The following is a 15,881-nucleotide window of genomic DNA, read 5'->3' as shown; positions in this document are numbered from 1 at the left end:
TTAGTACCAATCACCCAAGTTCACATGACGACTCAGTCACTCAGCCCTTTCTAAAGTCTTACAAGAAAAAAAAGAAAAAAAGAAAAAAAAAGAGAGAGAGAGAGATATGTCTTTAGTGGCTAAGATGCCAAGTTCATCGAAGCTCCTTGTGATGATGCTTTTCTCATTCTTGGCGCTTTTCATAATCTCCCATGCTAATCAAGTTGTTTTCTCTGGTATGTTTCCGTGCATAAGACTCTGTGTATCATTATTTCGTATCAATAGAATTAATAAGGGACTTGTGAATTGCAGATACGCCGTCTAATTCGTACGCTCCACCTATTTACTCTCCTGTTCCTGATGAATGTTTCAAGACTCCTAATCGTTGCCGTCCTCCAGGAGAGTCTCAGTTTGATCAAACTTAATTGATTAAGGTGATATATATGGGTTTCATCATAAGTATGTTTTTCATTAATTACTGGGAACTGAAACGTTTATGAGATCCATGGTATAGTATGTTGCAGTATGTTATGATATCTCTGTTTTCATTTGTGTGTGTGTTTTTTTATTAATGTTTTTGGAATTTTCACCATTAATTATGATGATATCTCTCTGTTTAATGAACCGAAGTTACCAATCATATAAAAATATTTGAAACTACCGAATGAGTTAAAAGCACAAAAGTAGTGGTTAACAAAAATAATCTTTTAGGAAGGAGGCATAGGCGCCGTATTGTTACTCCATCATATATATATATATATATATATATATATTTACTCTTTTCAGATGATAAGATGATACTATATTAGTTTAAGACGTTAGAAGAAAACTTAGCAACGAAAGCCCATTAATATTGTGAAGGCCGGCCGGTTATGTGTTGCCTCCTCTCGGAAACAAGTCTACTCTTTTTGTTCGTCGGAATTTTTTGCGCAATGTAAAAAGTAAAACCTTTATCATATGGAACTAAATGTGTTCGTTGGGAGGGATGATTTTGACGTAGAGAGAGATGAACATGTTTTGGTCGAGAATTTCTCAACCCATTTTAACAAGAAGCAAGAAAAGAAAAAGAAAAAAAGTTAATGTGGTTAATCTAGTTAACAAAATGCATTACAAAGTACTTGATTTAGTTGACAAATATAATTAGTTTGATTATTCTAAAACGTCTTCATATTCATTTAATTAAGCTTACATCATATAAACAAATTATTAGTTTAATGATATTAAATTATCAAGTATATGTTAATGTGGACATATTTATATCACTTTATAATTATTTATAATGAAAATTTCATACAAATTACCAAATATTTAGTTATTTCTGCAAACGTACATATCTTTTTGGATTTTTAATAAAAATATACATGAACAAAGTATATGGGTCAATTGAATAAAACGTTTATTTCAGTGGTAAGAAAAAACGTAGAAATGAAGTGTTAGTAAGTGTGTTTTAGACTTTTACTTTTTTGTTTTTTTTGTTGTGAGTAGAGTAGTAGATCTTGTTCTAATATATGTTATGTTGAGAGTGTAAAACAAAGTTTTAGTGAGCTATATTATAATAATGCTTCCATTTCTCCTTTTTGTGGTAACGGTTTATTTTTGTTACTTTGTAATTTGTGTGTCGAATTTATAAATCCGTATAACATATGATCAATAATATATCATGCATGATCGCCACAAAAAGAAAGGAACAAAACATATATAACCAAAGATGAATTACAAATACACATAATTTATATTGTATTTTTGTAACTATCGGAAGAGACTCGAACTTCTTATGCTTGAGAATTGAGATACGAGCAGAAGGCAGAGCTTTGAATATCGACAGCAAACGTATCTTATGATCTATATATGTCGAAAATTTATAGTATGAGTTAAAAAAAAAAAATACTGTCGGGCTTTTCGTAATTAAATGTTTTTTCCTGTTGATTTGGAAATTTCTAAAGGGCCTACTAGCAACCATATGATATAAATGCGTTTATAAGAAAAGAAAAAAATTGACATTGAATGCGTGACCCAATAAATAAAAGTAGGACTACCTGAATCTATCCAACAATATTTAATACTACATGTCTTTTCATATAGTATTATGTCATCAGCTCTGTCGGCAAACTGAGGTCCACTTTGATTTTTCTTTTTCTTGTTTTTTCGCCATTTCTCCTTTTTTTTTGTTTTGTTTAGTGAGCTTGATTATAATGCTATGCAACTTTATTTCAATTTGTTTGTATTCAATATGAACGCCAAATCATGTATAATCCCACTTACTTTTATCAGTTGTAAATAAAGAAATATATGATATAAACATCGATATGGAATATGGAATCAATACTCTATTTCGATAATGTAAAGGCAAGTAGATATGTAGTGTAAGAGTTTTTTGTCGGCGTAATTGAGCGTATCGCTTGGTCGCTTATTTAATAGCCGAGTTTTGCGTTAGCGGAAAGGATTGAATCAAGTCATGAGACTATCAACTCTGTAGTATACTGTACACAGATAGTTTTCGTAATTACTTATATTTATATCTTTAATCCAAATCATTTTGGTTAAAATTATTATTTGTTATGCCTATGTACTATACGAACGTGAGATGTAGAGATGTCAGATCGTAGAAAAATTGTCTTTTGACTTTTTGACTAATAAATTCCATCAACATTATTTCAGCAAGATTGGGTTTTTTTTGTTTTTATATATTTGGATAGTTTAGTGCTTGATTAGTTTGTTTGTTTCTTTTGCAAAAAAATTACTCTGTTATACATACATCGCTATGCAAACAAAAGAAAGAAAGAAAAATATATGTTATACTATTGGAGATGAAAAACAGAAGACAAGACCGAGCCACCGATCTTTCCTTATGCAAGTTAAAATTTTCAAACTTGGAGTGGTACCAACGCCACCGATCTTTCCTATTATAGTATTCATTATTCTAATCCACTTTCCCCCTTCTTTATATGTTTCCTCCTTTTTCTTTTTCACTTTATTTCCATGTTCCTCACAGCATTTAATGCCAACTGAATTCAGAAATTCATTTTTTAGAAAATTCTAATGATAACGTTTACACTTTAAAACTCGGTTGTTTATTAGATAGTGGCAAGAAAATACATTTGCCAAAAATATATGAAAATGTATCGTTAAACGTGGTTGTTAATCCCTGCCAGTGCCACCATCTACAAAAGCAACAAGCTCATAATATTTTACACATATGAACACATTTACTATATGAATCCCCTGATCCCCTAAAGACCCGTTCAAAAGCATAAAACATCCTACCCACTCCCACCTCTAGACAACACAATCTTTCATGCCTTTAATCAAGCAATTCCTCTTTCTAACGTAGACCGAATTTATGACATTTATATTGATTAACTAGTAATAGTTTATACTAGAAAACATAAAAGTCGCCCATTTATGCTTATGCTTATGCATAATATATAAAGCATATATAGTTGATAAAAATTTCAATAAGTCTCAATTCATACAAACTGTTTGAAAAGTTAAGTTAGTTGGTTTTACTTCTTTGTTTTTCTATAAAAAGAAAAACTAATTTGCTGGAGAGTTTATATGATACAGTTTTCTAGTTTTCAATAAACAACAAAACAGAAAATAGATCATAAGAATCAACCTTATTAGTTTTCTTTCCGTTTTACAAAAAAATGTATAAAATTCAAAAAAGATTAACTTCTAATAAAGTACACTTAACTTATATGTTAAAATTAAAAATGTCAAAATAATAACTTTTATATGTCCTCTCTTCCAGCCGTTGATTCCCATAAGGTTTGTTCCCTTTCTAAGCTTAGGCTTTGTTCTGTTAGAAGACGTGCTAGTCTTCTTGGTTTGCAGTTGGCTCTTCTCATGGTTTGTTCGTTGTGGTTGATAGCTTTCTCGCTCTATCATTATGCTTGTTGAAGCTCAGTTTTAGTGAGAAGTTAGGCTTCGCTTCTTGTCTTGGCTTTACAGATTTGTGTAAATCTGATTGCCTTTTGAAAGGATTTTACACAGATGATTTTGAAAGGTTTTAGTGTCGTCATCGTCGTATTCGGAAGCGTGTTCGGGTCTTGCTTGCCGGGTTATGAAGTCTTTGGTTCTGGTTCTGAGAGATCAGCTCTCTTAAGGATAGAAGGAGGTTGAAGTTAGCTTCGGATTGACCGTGGGCATCCTTAGTATTTCTCACTTGCACATGGTTCAAGAGAAGAACTTGTCTTGCTTCCTAAGATTAGTATTTGTTTAAGGGTTTAGCCTTGTTGCTTATGTCTTAGTTTAAGAGTTCGCCTTCTTCTAAAATCTAAATTCTCTACTTAGTAGATTTAATTATTGACTTCTTTTTTTGCTTCCGGAACTTTTCTTCTGTTCGCCGGCTTAGTTTCTCTTTTTTAGGCTTTAGATTCCGGAGATATCTTATTTTCTGCCAGCTTATGTTGTATTCCACCTTGTATACTTCAAAGCTTTATCATTAACATCAGTTGACAAAAAAAAAAAAAAAATTAACTTTTATATGTACAAGAGAACATGATTATAAGGTTAGAGGTTATTTCGGTAAGAAATATCGTAATCAAGACCACTGTATACCAACTTTATATAAATATATATAATATTATATGATGGTTAGTACAATTACTTTTCTTATAACATCAACCAGTCCCCCCAATAAACTCACTCACCTTAAGAAGATCACTCTCAGTTTCTCTATTTCTTCCATCTTTTCCCTATACCTGTTTTCTGAAAGCAAGCTTATATACTTGATAACAATGGGCAATAAACGCAGAGCAATGATGATTCTAGTGGTAATTATGATGGTGTTCTCATGGAGGATGTGTGAAGCGGAAGGCTTACGAAGATACTCATCATCAAGACCACAGAGATTTTTCAAGGTGAGAAGACCAAATCCACATCATCATCATCGTAATCAAGGTTTCATTTATGATGACTACCCTCCAGAAAGTTTCTCAGGGTTTTTGCCCAAGACATTACCAATTCCACCTTCTGCTCCTTCCAAGAAACACAACGTCTACGGTTTACAGAGTACTAATTCCCATAGATATCCATGATCTTTATCAACAAGATATATATACCCACACATATATACATATATATCTACATTAATATGCATGATGCATTTATATAAATACAGTATAACATAGACATGTAGTCTATCTTCTTTCTGATCCCTTTGTGTTTTTTTTCTTTCTCTTAAAGAAAGTTTTTTTTTTTGGGTAGGAATTAATTATTGCAATCGCTCATTGCCAATTTCCATCGAGAAACCAACTCAAGGTCGAGCTATTTTTGGACGCACGCCTACTTATTTTACTTGTATCATAGTTTGGAGAATATGTACCCTATATATATATATATGATGAACTCATGATTGAATAATTTGTATTAATGCATCATGTTGATGTACTTCTTTGTTCTCTCTATAACAAAACACTAGTATGTTTTTTTTTTTTTTTTTCTTAAATTGACAAGCCTTTAATGCCTTTGATAGGCGGCAGAATATTCTCACTCGCGTTATTATTAAGTTAATCGCCAACAAATATGTTCCATTTATCAGAAAATAACAAAAACAGATAACGTACCAGAATATTTAAGAAAGCAAAAGATTTGTCAGTGTTTAACAAAAGAAAACTAATAAAAATGTTCAAGGGCCATATATGTTTTTTTATAGATCCAAAACAAAGAAATCACATACCCCATCAGTTTCAAAGTTTGTTTTGTCAACAATATTATTTTAATTATATAGAAATGTTCAAAAATCCAACTTGAATTTGCAAACTTACAAAAACAAATCACAAGAATGCTTCAAAACACTACGAAACGAGTAAGCAGTTTTAGGGATTAATTTTAGGAAAATTTATTTATTTACTTATACTGTACCTTTATTAATTTGTTTCATAAATATAGTTCAGGAAAAATTGCAAAGAAACGGGAAAAATATTATATCGGTCAATTAATTTGTTTCTTTGGACTACGTACAGACATATTTACATGGTACTTGCAGATCCTAAAACTTTCGTAAATGAAGTCACAAATTCAATGAAGGAAAATAAAAATTAAATGAAGTCACCATAAATGATGCATTAATTTCTAATCGTGAGGTCATCAAGTATATTCTTGACATATATACTAATAGTATAACCTAGTAGTATTACTTTATTTCATACAAGGGGATATATATATAACAGTGACAGTAAGTTTCGGTTTGATAATTCAACAAGGACTTTGAAATTTTCGTATGTGAGAAAATATCGCATTTATTAGCAGCAAGCAACCCAACCATAAAACTAGTGATCTTATTTCAACCATATAATTAACAATTTAACATATATACTGCTGACTACATGCGGTTTATGTTTAACTTTGTCTTTGTGTCTTTGAAATGAACCCAAAAATTTGCTATTGTAAACAAAATATACTTAATTGTAAACGTAAATTCTATAATGAAAATGCAAAAGAGCTTTTCAACCTCATAAAGATTAAATCTAATAATTAAGTCTGGATTTCCAAATAAATAAGATAGAAACTAAACACATATACACATAATTAATGAGCCAAGTAAATTGAGATTTACACTTACTTTAAAGGGCGGTTAGGTTGAAACTTGAAAGGCGTTTTGGTTGTCGACAATGCATAGAATAGAAGTCAAGGAAAATATAGGTGACGAAATGTTTAATTTTTATAGATATGAATAAAAAGGTCGAGAGTTGTTATGAAATATTTGTAGGTGTGAATAAGTGATTTTTTACTCAGGTTATTTTCCTTGATAGCCAAATTCTACTCACTCATTGCAAAACTGATATGGTGGCAAAATCATAAATAAGTGAATATTTGATTTTGCATGTGCTCTAAAAAAATGAATACAATGAATAATTTAATAAAGTAAGATCTTATTTTAACTAAAGTACGTGAGAAAATCATGTTATTAATTTTAAAAAACTTGTTGGAAAAATACTTATTTATTATCTCTTTTCATCACATTGTTTTGTAAATAATGGGATTAAAAAAATTGACTATTTAGTAGATCTACACTTTTAGTTACTGCCTTGCAAGGGTCAACAAGAAGTAGGTGGATAATATGTATAAAAATTTTACATAGGAATAATTGTAATGTCTAAAATGGTAGTAGAACAAAAAGAATATAAAATATTGAGAATGTTAAAACATATAAATATGCATTGGTGGAAGTTGATGGATTTTTAGTTGCTTAATTAGTTGTGGGGTTGACTTATATTTTGGTAACACATTGTCTTACAGAATTAGGTACAACTTAATCATTATCTTTAAGTCAATTAATCACACACAAAAAAAAATCAATACTATTATTTATTTCAAATTAAATTTGGAAAAGTAGACCTACCATGCTTCAATTTTATTTGCTTGCTGTAATGTGATCCAAGAACCGATGGTCTTTATATATATATATATATATACAACATAGTGTACACGAAAATTAATCTCCCACAGATTTAATCGAGATAGAGATAGAAAAAAAAAAGGAAGATGAGTTAAGTTGAACAATGAAGAGTTTCGGGGCAAAACAGAAAGAAACTGGAAATTACGGGCCAAAATGATACAAAATGTTACTATGACTACTACTGAGGAACGTCTTCCTCTTCTTCTTCTTCTTCTTCTTCTTCTTCTTCTTCGTCTCTATGCGTTTGAGAAGCCGTTGATTTTTCCGATACTCTTACATTATATTTTTCATACACTTTTTCTCGATTCTCCGACCACCATGTCTCAGCTTGATGTTCTCCGAACCTTCGTCGGCTGCAAGAAACAAAAACAAAACAAAAAAGAAACAATCACAATCTTTAGTATCATCACACACTTACTGGTAAAATTTTGGAATGTACATTAATTCAAAGAGTATGAGCAACAATGTTAAACCTGAAGCGGACTCTTCGTAGATCTCTAGTTCCATCGTGGAGGGCGACAAGGGTTATATACACGCCTGGCTCGTACTGCTCGATCCACTCTGCTTCTACCTGATTAGTGTTGTTAACAAGTCCTCCTGTTTGGCTCGAACCATTGTCGCTGTTGTTTTGGAACTGGAAAGGCTCGTTTCTCTCACTGATTACTGACTCGCTGTTGCTAAGCCTTGGATCCGCTGAGTAAGCGTTGTTGTTTCTTTCGCTGGCTCTAGGCGTTTGCTTTGGTGACTGGAGATTGGACCAAGATGCGTTTGCAAAGGCAAAGTCAAAAGGAGCAACTGAAGATATAGATGAAGTCATTGACTCCGACCTTGAAGGATGAAACCCATTTTCTTCAGGGAAATGGAAACCGTTCTGGTCTATTCCGTTTTGAAGGCAAGCGAGTTTTACACTCTCACCAGGAGGCAACTTCTCAGCTACATCCTTGAGCTGTTGTTAATTAATACACAAGCAAAATCAGTTTAAGAGTTAGCTTGTGGGAAGTAAATTCAAAGTTTTCAATGTAGTTCATAAAATCTGTTGGACTTACCTGTGCTATGAGCGACTTTATTGCTTCTTTTGCGGCTCTTGATTTGGCAGATTCCTCCTCTGCCAGTGTTAAGGCTTCCTGAGTCTTCTTAACCGAGTTCTGAAGCTCTACTTCTTGGCGTTCACATTTTTGAGTAAGACTGTCAACCTAAAACCAAATCCATGATTTTTAAATTAGACTCACATGAATGACGACAATACCAAATCGGTGGATCATGGAAAAGAAAGTGACTTGTGGTCAGCTTTTACCCATTCACAAGAAAACAAAATGAGAGAACATGGAAAAATGAACCTCCTCTGAGAATGTATATATACCTGTGTTCGTAACTTAACGATCTCCTGATTCAGGATTTCATTGGTTTTTTTCATATTATCTGCTATACCCACCGGAAAATAGAGCCCCGAAGTCGAAGGCATAGGAGTGGCAGAGCGGGGAGGACTAGATCTCCTAGAGAAAGGTGACACCGAGCGAGAGTTAATACCTGATGGAACAGGAACTAACTTTGGAGTAGCTCTTCGCATATCACCTATATTAGACTGCACAGCATCTTTCAACTGCAATAAAGAAGGCAGCTGAGAGTTGCGACCGAGTGAAAACGTGTCAGTCTTCTTTCCTTGTTTTGCCGCTTTGCTATCCAACTGCTTAATTAAGTCCATATTGGATGTCCCAAATTTAGCTAATCTTATTTCAGATTTATCTAATCTGTCTTTGTTCTCCCCTGAAAGACGAGGCACAACACTGTTCCTTCTGTTAGTATCGCTTATCTCAGACACTTTGCTGAGCTTAACATAACAAGAGTCGCAGACACGATATAGTCTTCCCGCGCTTGGGGCCAATGCAGCTCGGAATGCTTTTTTTGAGCTGCATGAATGGCAGTGCACAAGTCCACAATTGTAACAGTTATGTCTTTTCCTTGTAAACCCAAAAGCCAGTCTACAGGTTGAACACTGAGACTGCTCAGCACCAGAGACCCATTTGTGCAGACATATGGCTGCAGTGTAATTTGATCCGCAAGCAATGTACTTTACATGTCTATCCTTTAAAGCTTCCACAAGAGTTGGTACTTTTCGATCCTCCAGATCACCATGCCCTAATCTCCCATTGGCTCCTTTACCCCATGTGTAAACTTCATTTCTAGATGTTAAGGCCGCCACATGATATGCGCCGCAGGAGATCTCCTCGACAAATTCACTTGCAAGCTTGTCTTCTACCAAACACGGTAATTTCCCGTCAGTCTGCAAATTCCCAAGTTGACCATAGACTGTACTCCCCATTGTGAAAACTTGTCCAGACGTGGTCAAACCAACTGTTAAACTGTGTCCACATGCAATTTTGTGAAAGTTGTAATCAATTAATGCAGGCACACACGTTGGTTTAAGCCGAGGATCCTTGTCACCATGTCCAAGACGGTTTTTGTCTCCATCACCCCATGTGAACAATTTTCCAGATGATACAGAACTTGAGTTTGACTGCGTGACAATGATCTCAACAACAGCAGCAGTGTGCCAAACCCCGCATGAAACCGCAATCGTTCTCAATCCTGATAAAGATTCAACTTCTCGTGGATACTGAACTGTTTCCTTGTCACCGTGTCCTAAGACACCAAATGTTCCATCTCCAAATGTAAAAAGCCTCCCGTATGATGTTATCAAAGCGGTATGCCAGGGCCCACAACTTACAGAAGCCACATGAAGCCCCTCGAGAGAACCTGCAATTCTTTTTGGAATCCAGTGACTGATATCAGAGCCATGCCCAAGAAGCCCGACATTATGTGTACCGTCACCCCAGGTATATAGCTCTCCGGCCAGAGTAACAGCACAAGTGTGGAATTCTCCACAAGCAACGAAATCAACAGAGGAAGTAGCCGTGAGAGATTCAACAAGACGAGGATGAAAAACATCTTTCCCAATACCATGACCCAATCTTCCACCAGATTCTTCACCCCAAGTAAAAATTTCACCTTGCCTTGTCACAAATGCGGCATGCCTAACACCACATGCAATTTGATGAACATCCAAGACAATATTCGACTCCAGTGGCTTCGGCACAAGGACATCCGTTCTTGTGGTCAGATAACTTGCATTCTTATCAATCCCGACCTTAACAACATTGTCACATATAACCTCACCCCAAATATAAACGTCACCTAGAGCATCAGCGTCATCTGCTGCAGAACCATGACTAGAACTACTTTGGGCACTTGAGACACTAACCCGAAAACCATCTGAACCAGATACCTTTGTTTGCATAATTTTGTTGTCCAATGCAACATGTGATTTCTCTGACTCAGTTGAAGGAACCTCAGGCTCAGGCTCAGCAGTTTTAGGAGAAGCAATAGGATCAAAATTAAAGGGAGTCCCAGGAGAGCTGTGACCCCGTGAAGCGCTGGCAGAACTGCTACTTGGACTGCTTGATGTCAAGTCTCTGCTGGCCTGGAACATATAGAAAGCAAACAAATGCATTGAATACTTAACTGGAAATGTTCATATCATCAACCAATAAGTTCAACAGTAGTCCTAAGAAAATGATCACAAAACAGCGTACACACAGAGTACTTACATCAACTGAAAGGCTTCCGCCACTCCAGCCATCAATTTTTGAGCGCCCGCCTTGTCCACCCGATATTAATGTTTTCAAGCCTCCAATCCAAATCTCAGCCTCAACCTTGTCCTTGCAAATCTATTAAGAAGTAAACTGTTATCCCTGGAGTTATTAACAAGTGTTGTTGAAATGATTCTCCAAATATTAGTTTTCAGGACGACTAACCAAGTCAAGAGACTTCTTTTTTCCGTTGTATAAGAGAGAAAAGGATAAGTAATCTTTCTCTGGGCGAAGATAGCGCTGGAAAACAGCCTGTTACAAAAGAGATGAAATGGTTATTATACAAAGGGATGCAGAGTTTTAGATACAGAAGAAGCTAAATAAATGAAAGATATCTTACAGTTCTTTGCCCAGGTACAATTTTAGATACAGAAGCTAATTTAAGTCGCTTTTCACCACTACTCGATATCCAGATCAAAGATTTTTCATCCTGCACAACCAACAACAACAGCAAGTATATAAGTTCAAGAAGCAAGTAAAGGAAAAAAAAAAAAAAGAAGTGGTTGGAGAAGAAAGCAACTTACACTAGACAGTCTAAACGGATAAAACTTTGGCTTTCCTTTGCGACCATATTTCAAAAGTTGAGTCCCCTTCTTCAATGTAATCAATGCCTGCGAGTATCAGTTTAACATGAACATCTGTTAATTCCACTCTTTCTAATTGATGAAACTCCCCCAATAGCTTATACAATGTATAAAAGTCCTTCCTTTTTTTCAATAAACCTCAAAGTTCACTAAAAAAAACAAAACAGATTCAAGACACAAGTTCATCTAATTTACACAGAACAAAATCTGAGGGAAACACAAACAAATAATCCAACAATTTGTTTACAATTTGAACAAACAGAAACTCAAAAAATTTCAGCTTGGGGTTTCATAAACATAACTACTGATAACTCCCTTAATTACAACAATTTTGACTCAAGATTTGAGCTTTATATACAGCTTCAGAACCAAAATAGAGGAAGAGAGAGAGAGAGAGAGAGAGAGAGAGAGAGAAGGAACCTGTTCAACGTTGTGGTCGGCGGCATTACTGTAGGTCACAAGATCTGCCATTCCATGTGAAAAAAATCAGCAGAAGACCTCTTCGATCCTTACACGAAGGACCGTTCATCATCTACAAACAAGAGCCCACGAGGTCCTAGCCGCCGTGGAAACCATCAATTTAAACACGTAAACCAGCCCCACCCCAGAACTTGGTCAAGTCAGAAACAGAGAGATAGAGAATAAGAGAAACGTAAAAACTGAAAGAAGAAGTTAAAACTTTGGCAGTTGCCCAGATCTAACAAGGCTTCTCCAAATTGTAAAAAAAAAAAAAAAAAAAAAAAGGAACAGAGAAACCCAAATTCAAAAGAAAGGAAAAGCTAAAACGATCTTCAGAGAATCTTCCTCCCAAAGAGTAAAATCTGATTTTGGCAAGTGTTAGTTTTTTTATTTAAGTTTAGCAGTGAAGAAACAAATCGGGTTTTTTTATTTTAGTTTCCGGGAGATAAATAGTGTGGTGGAGAGAGAGAAAAATCCGGCGGAGAAAAACGACGGAAAAGCAAAAAGGAACAAGGAGGAAGACAAGCAAGTCAGAGACAGCGATGACAGAGAGAAGACGTGAATCAACAAAAAAAAAAAAAAAAAAAAATTAAAAGAAAGTGACGACGCTGTTTAGAGAGACTTTCACCACGGTTAAAAAAAAAACTACTACTGTTACTCTATTGTAGTTTTGTACCACTAATTAAAGGAGAGCAGTTTATTTACTTTTTTTTTTTTTGTCATGTGATAATATTATAAATTTGAAAAAATACATTGTGAATTACAATTATGTCCGTGGAAAACAAAGATATCCCCATAATCTACAGCCGAAAAGAGAGAAACTAAGCCAGCAAACAACAAAAAGTTTCGGAAACTAAACTGGCGAAAAAAGAAATTCCCCGGAAGCAAAAGAGACAAAGAAAACAAGAAATGCAAAGCAGATAATATCAAGACTAACTTATACCAGTTTATTTACTTCTTTTTTTTTTCGTCTAAAGGATTTCATTGATATAGTTCTTCAAGTTAAATTACAGAAAGCTGGCAAGAAAAACAATCCTTCCAGAGACTAAAGCCGGCGAGTTCATGAACACTTCCGGAGACTTAAGGCCAAACAAGGCGAGCAAAGGGGAAACAACCCAGACAGACAGATTACATAAACATCCATTCTTTACTTCCCGGAACAGAACAGAAACAAGAGATTCAAAAAAAAAAATTAAATAAAGCCTAAAACCAGTTTATTTACTTCTAGTTATTACTTATTACCCAACAATATATATACTTTATTTTTCCTTTTTCTTTTATCTTTAAATGTTCTAAAACCAATTTCATATACTTTTTGAAAAATATAATATTATATTTATATATATATATATATGTTGAGGCATCCCTATGAGAGTCTATGACTCTGTGATTGTGAAGGCTAGGGTAAAAAAGAAAAAGCATTAAAAAAAAGGTGAAGAGAGGCGTTACCCATGCAGCAGAGTACTACATTCGAACTTAAATTGTTTTGATGTATTTTTTTTATCCATTCATTGGTATGGGCATTGTCAAATGTGATGAATTGATACATCATATTCTCTGTTTGCAACTTATAGTTTTATCTTCCTCAATCTGATGATATTGCCTACAGCAGCCTACTTCATGGCCGTGCATATTTCTTAGACTTTTACTGTTATCTTAAATATGACTAATACTGAGTTCTAATCCAATTACTATTAGGACCAAAGCTGCCCGGTTCAGGTTGTCCGGTCTAAGAAAGACTTCACGCGAGGTAGGGACTGGGGGCTATAACGGTAATTTAAAAAGAAGGAAGGTTTATTCTTTTTGCGCAGCTACGTTGAACGTTGGTTGCCGTTGGCTACGAAAAGACAAAAACACCCCTAAGGAGGAGGTAAGTAAGTGGGTCCCCGGTTGGTCTTTGGTGCTTCCCTCCAGATTTTGTGGGAGTTAGTCGAGGAGAATGTATCACTTTTTGCTGAAAACAATAATAATGCAATGCATCATCTCCCATTCTTCTTTTCTCTACTTTTTATTTTATTTTATTCTTTATCTATATCATATACTAATAACTCAATTCTTTATTTGTGTAATCCTTGGAAATTTACCGACAAAACAAATTAGTAAGTGGTTTACAAACGAATATGAATGTGATTTTGTTTGATACTAGTAGTATAGCATTACATAGGATCTAGCTCGTCTCGACATTGTAAAAGCAAATCGAAAACCTTGGATTGGATAATCCATGCCCAAGTATCAAGACACAAAAGTTATTGTTCAATTTTCCATGCATATATATACTGTAGATGGTACTATTATACTACTACTAAAAATATTGGAGTTTTATAATCTAGTACTATTGTACATTTGGTATTTAATATTACGTATATACTCCCTCTGTTTCATAATAAGTGTCATTTTGACATTTTACACACAAATTAAGAAAACATATTTAAATATCTCTTATACCCTTAAAATTGATATTGACTCTTGATATTCTTCAATGAATATGAGGTTAAAGTTGGAAATTTATGCTTAATATTGCATTGAAAATTTAAAATGACACTTAATTTGAAACAAAAAAATCAGGCCAAAATGACACTCTTTGTGAAACAGAGGGAGTATATAACGAATATTATCTGAATATAAGTAGACTTAAAAACTAACATTTGCATTGTCAAAAAAAAAACTAACATTTGCATATCTACACTTCTCCTGGTGAAATGAATAAATGATCAATTACTTAATAAGTTTTTTTTAAATGATTAATCAATTAAATAATACTGTAATCTTTACAAACTTCAACAATTGCAAAGTTAACTTCGATTTTACGTTTTTGAACGATATTTTCCAAGTGTTCCGAACATTGTATTATATTCTTTCTCTTTTACAATCGTTATGGCATATGACATATGTACATTAATTTATTCAAATGTTGCTAACTGTTGGAACGTAAGATTATTAAAACCGTTGCGTCTACGTTAATACTTTGTTCACATTAAACTCTGCAATTGTTGAAGGCTACTGAAACGTAGAATCTCATTAATAATACTTGCAAGTACCGTTTTTAAAAAAAAACTAATAAGATCATGTAAATAGCATATATGTGTGACTGTGTATGTGTGTGTTACAAGTTACAACCAATGCCAAAATATATGCATATATAAAACATCAACAAATGTAGTTTTTTTTTTTTTTGTGATACAGTATACAAAGGAATATAAATCAATAGTAAAGTTTTGGAGTGGAAATTTTTGATAAAAGTTAAAGTAAATTAGAGGGTGCGATGATAGATTGTATGATTGGAGTTTAGAGAAATAAAATGAATGATGATTAAGGCAAAGAGGGTAGAGAACAAATGAAAGTTTTGGTTAACAAAAAGAAAAAACTCTCAAGGAAACATGGAAACCTACTTACTTTTGTTGTATTGTTGTTGTGTTTGGCCCCATCTCCTCATTTCCTACATTTATATAGTATATGAGTATATATAATAAACATAACTCCGTTTTTATTTTGTCGTTTATATACACATATATTTTCTTGTCAACTAGTATTTATTATTAATTCGCTTATTCAAAGTTCATTCATCGTGATTTTGCATGCCAGCATATGTACTCTCCAAGACAACATCGGAGTATTTTCTCGTTACTCCTTAAGAAAGCATCTATTATACACATACGACAATCGGTAATTCACACATTCACTTATCTTAGACTGATCTGTACATATATATTGTTATTGTATCTCCTCTTCATTTATAGTTGTTTATACCATCGGTTAAATTTATTTGCTGCTGTATAACTGATAGGCAAAAGTCAATTTTTACGAGAAGGA

General features: G+C 33.9%; 3 protein-coding genes across 4 annotated transcripts; 2 read left to right on the top strand and 1 right to left on the bottom strand.

Moving 5' to 3' along the window:
* The first annotated feature begins 6 nt into the window (after window positions 1-6).
* LOC104713361 (uncharacterized) lies at window positions 7-639 on the top strand. The gene is made up of 2 exons (XM_019230170.2): window positions 7-215; window positions 292-639. Exons 1-2 carry the CDS (start codon window positions 107-109, stop codon window positions 402-404), a joined length of 222 nt encoding a protein of 73 aa, XP_019085715.1. The 5' UTR covers window positions 7-106; the 3' UTR covers window positions 405-639.
* Window positions 640-4,586: 3,947 nt separating this feature from the next.
* On the top strand, window positions 4,587-5,414 carry LOC109126556 (protein IDA-LIKE 5-like). Of its 2 annotated transcripts, XM_019230229.2 has the most exons (2): window positions 4,587-4,992; window positions 5,188-5,414. In XM_019230229.2, the coding sequence occupies exons 1-2, from the start codon at window positions 4,719-4,721 to the stop codon at window positions 5,322-5,324; spliced, it is 411 nt and encodes a 136-aa protein (XP_019085774.2). In that variant the 5' UTR covers window positions 4,587-4,718; the 3' UTR covers window positions 5,325-5,414. The 2 variants fall into 2 exon arrangements, with proteins under 2 accessions (XP_019085774.2, XP_087323714.1); XM_087467588.1 differs by lacking the exon at window positions 5,188-5,414 and having other exon boundaries at window positions 4,602-5,133.
* A 1,941-nt stretch (window positions 5,415-7,355) lies between these two features.
* LOC104713360 (PH, RCC1 and FYVE domains-containing protein 1) lies at window positions 7,356-12,716 on the bottom strand. The gene is made up of 9 exons (XM_010430461.3): window positions 12,033-12,716; window positions 11,553-11,639; window positions 11,369-11,458; window positions 11,194-11,280; window positions 10,987-11,106; window positions 8,742-10,859; window positions 8,428-8,574; window positions 7,855-8,327; window positions 7,356-7,734 (listed from the first exon to the last, which is right to left on the bottom strand). Exons 1-9 carry the CDS (start codon window positions 12,081-12,083, stop codon window positions 7,560-7,562), a joined length of 3,348 nt encoding a protein of 1,115 aa, XP_010428763.2. The 5' UTR covers window positions 12,084-12,716; the 3' UTR covers window positions 7,356-7,559.
* Window positions 12,717-15,881: the final 3,165 nt, after the last annotated feature.

Source organism: Camelina sativa, chromosome 9 (assembly GCF_030686135.1).
Source record: "Camelina sativa cultivar CO46 ecotype springtype chromosome 9, ASM3068613v1".
In the NCBI taxonomy this organism is placed as follows: Eukaryota; Viridiplantae; Streptophyta; class Magnoliopsida; order Brassicales; family Brassicaceae; genus Camelina; species Camelina sativa.
The sequence above is the reverse complement of the archived record's forward strand: the minus strand, read 5'-3'. Positions and strand labels throughout refer to the sequence as shown.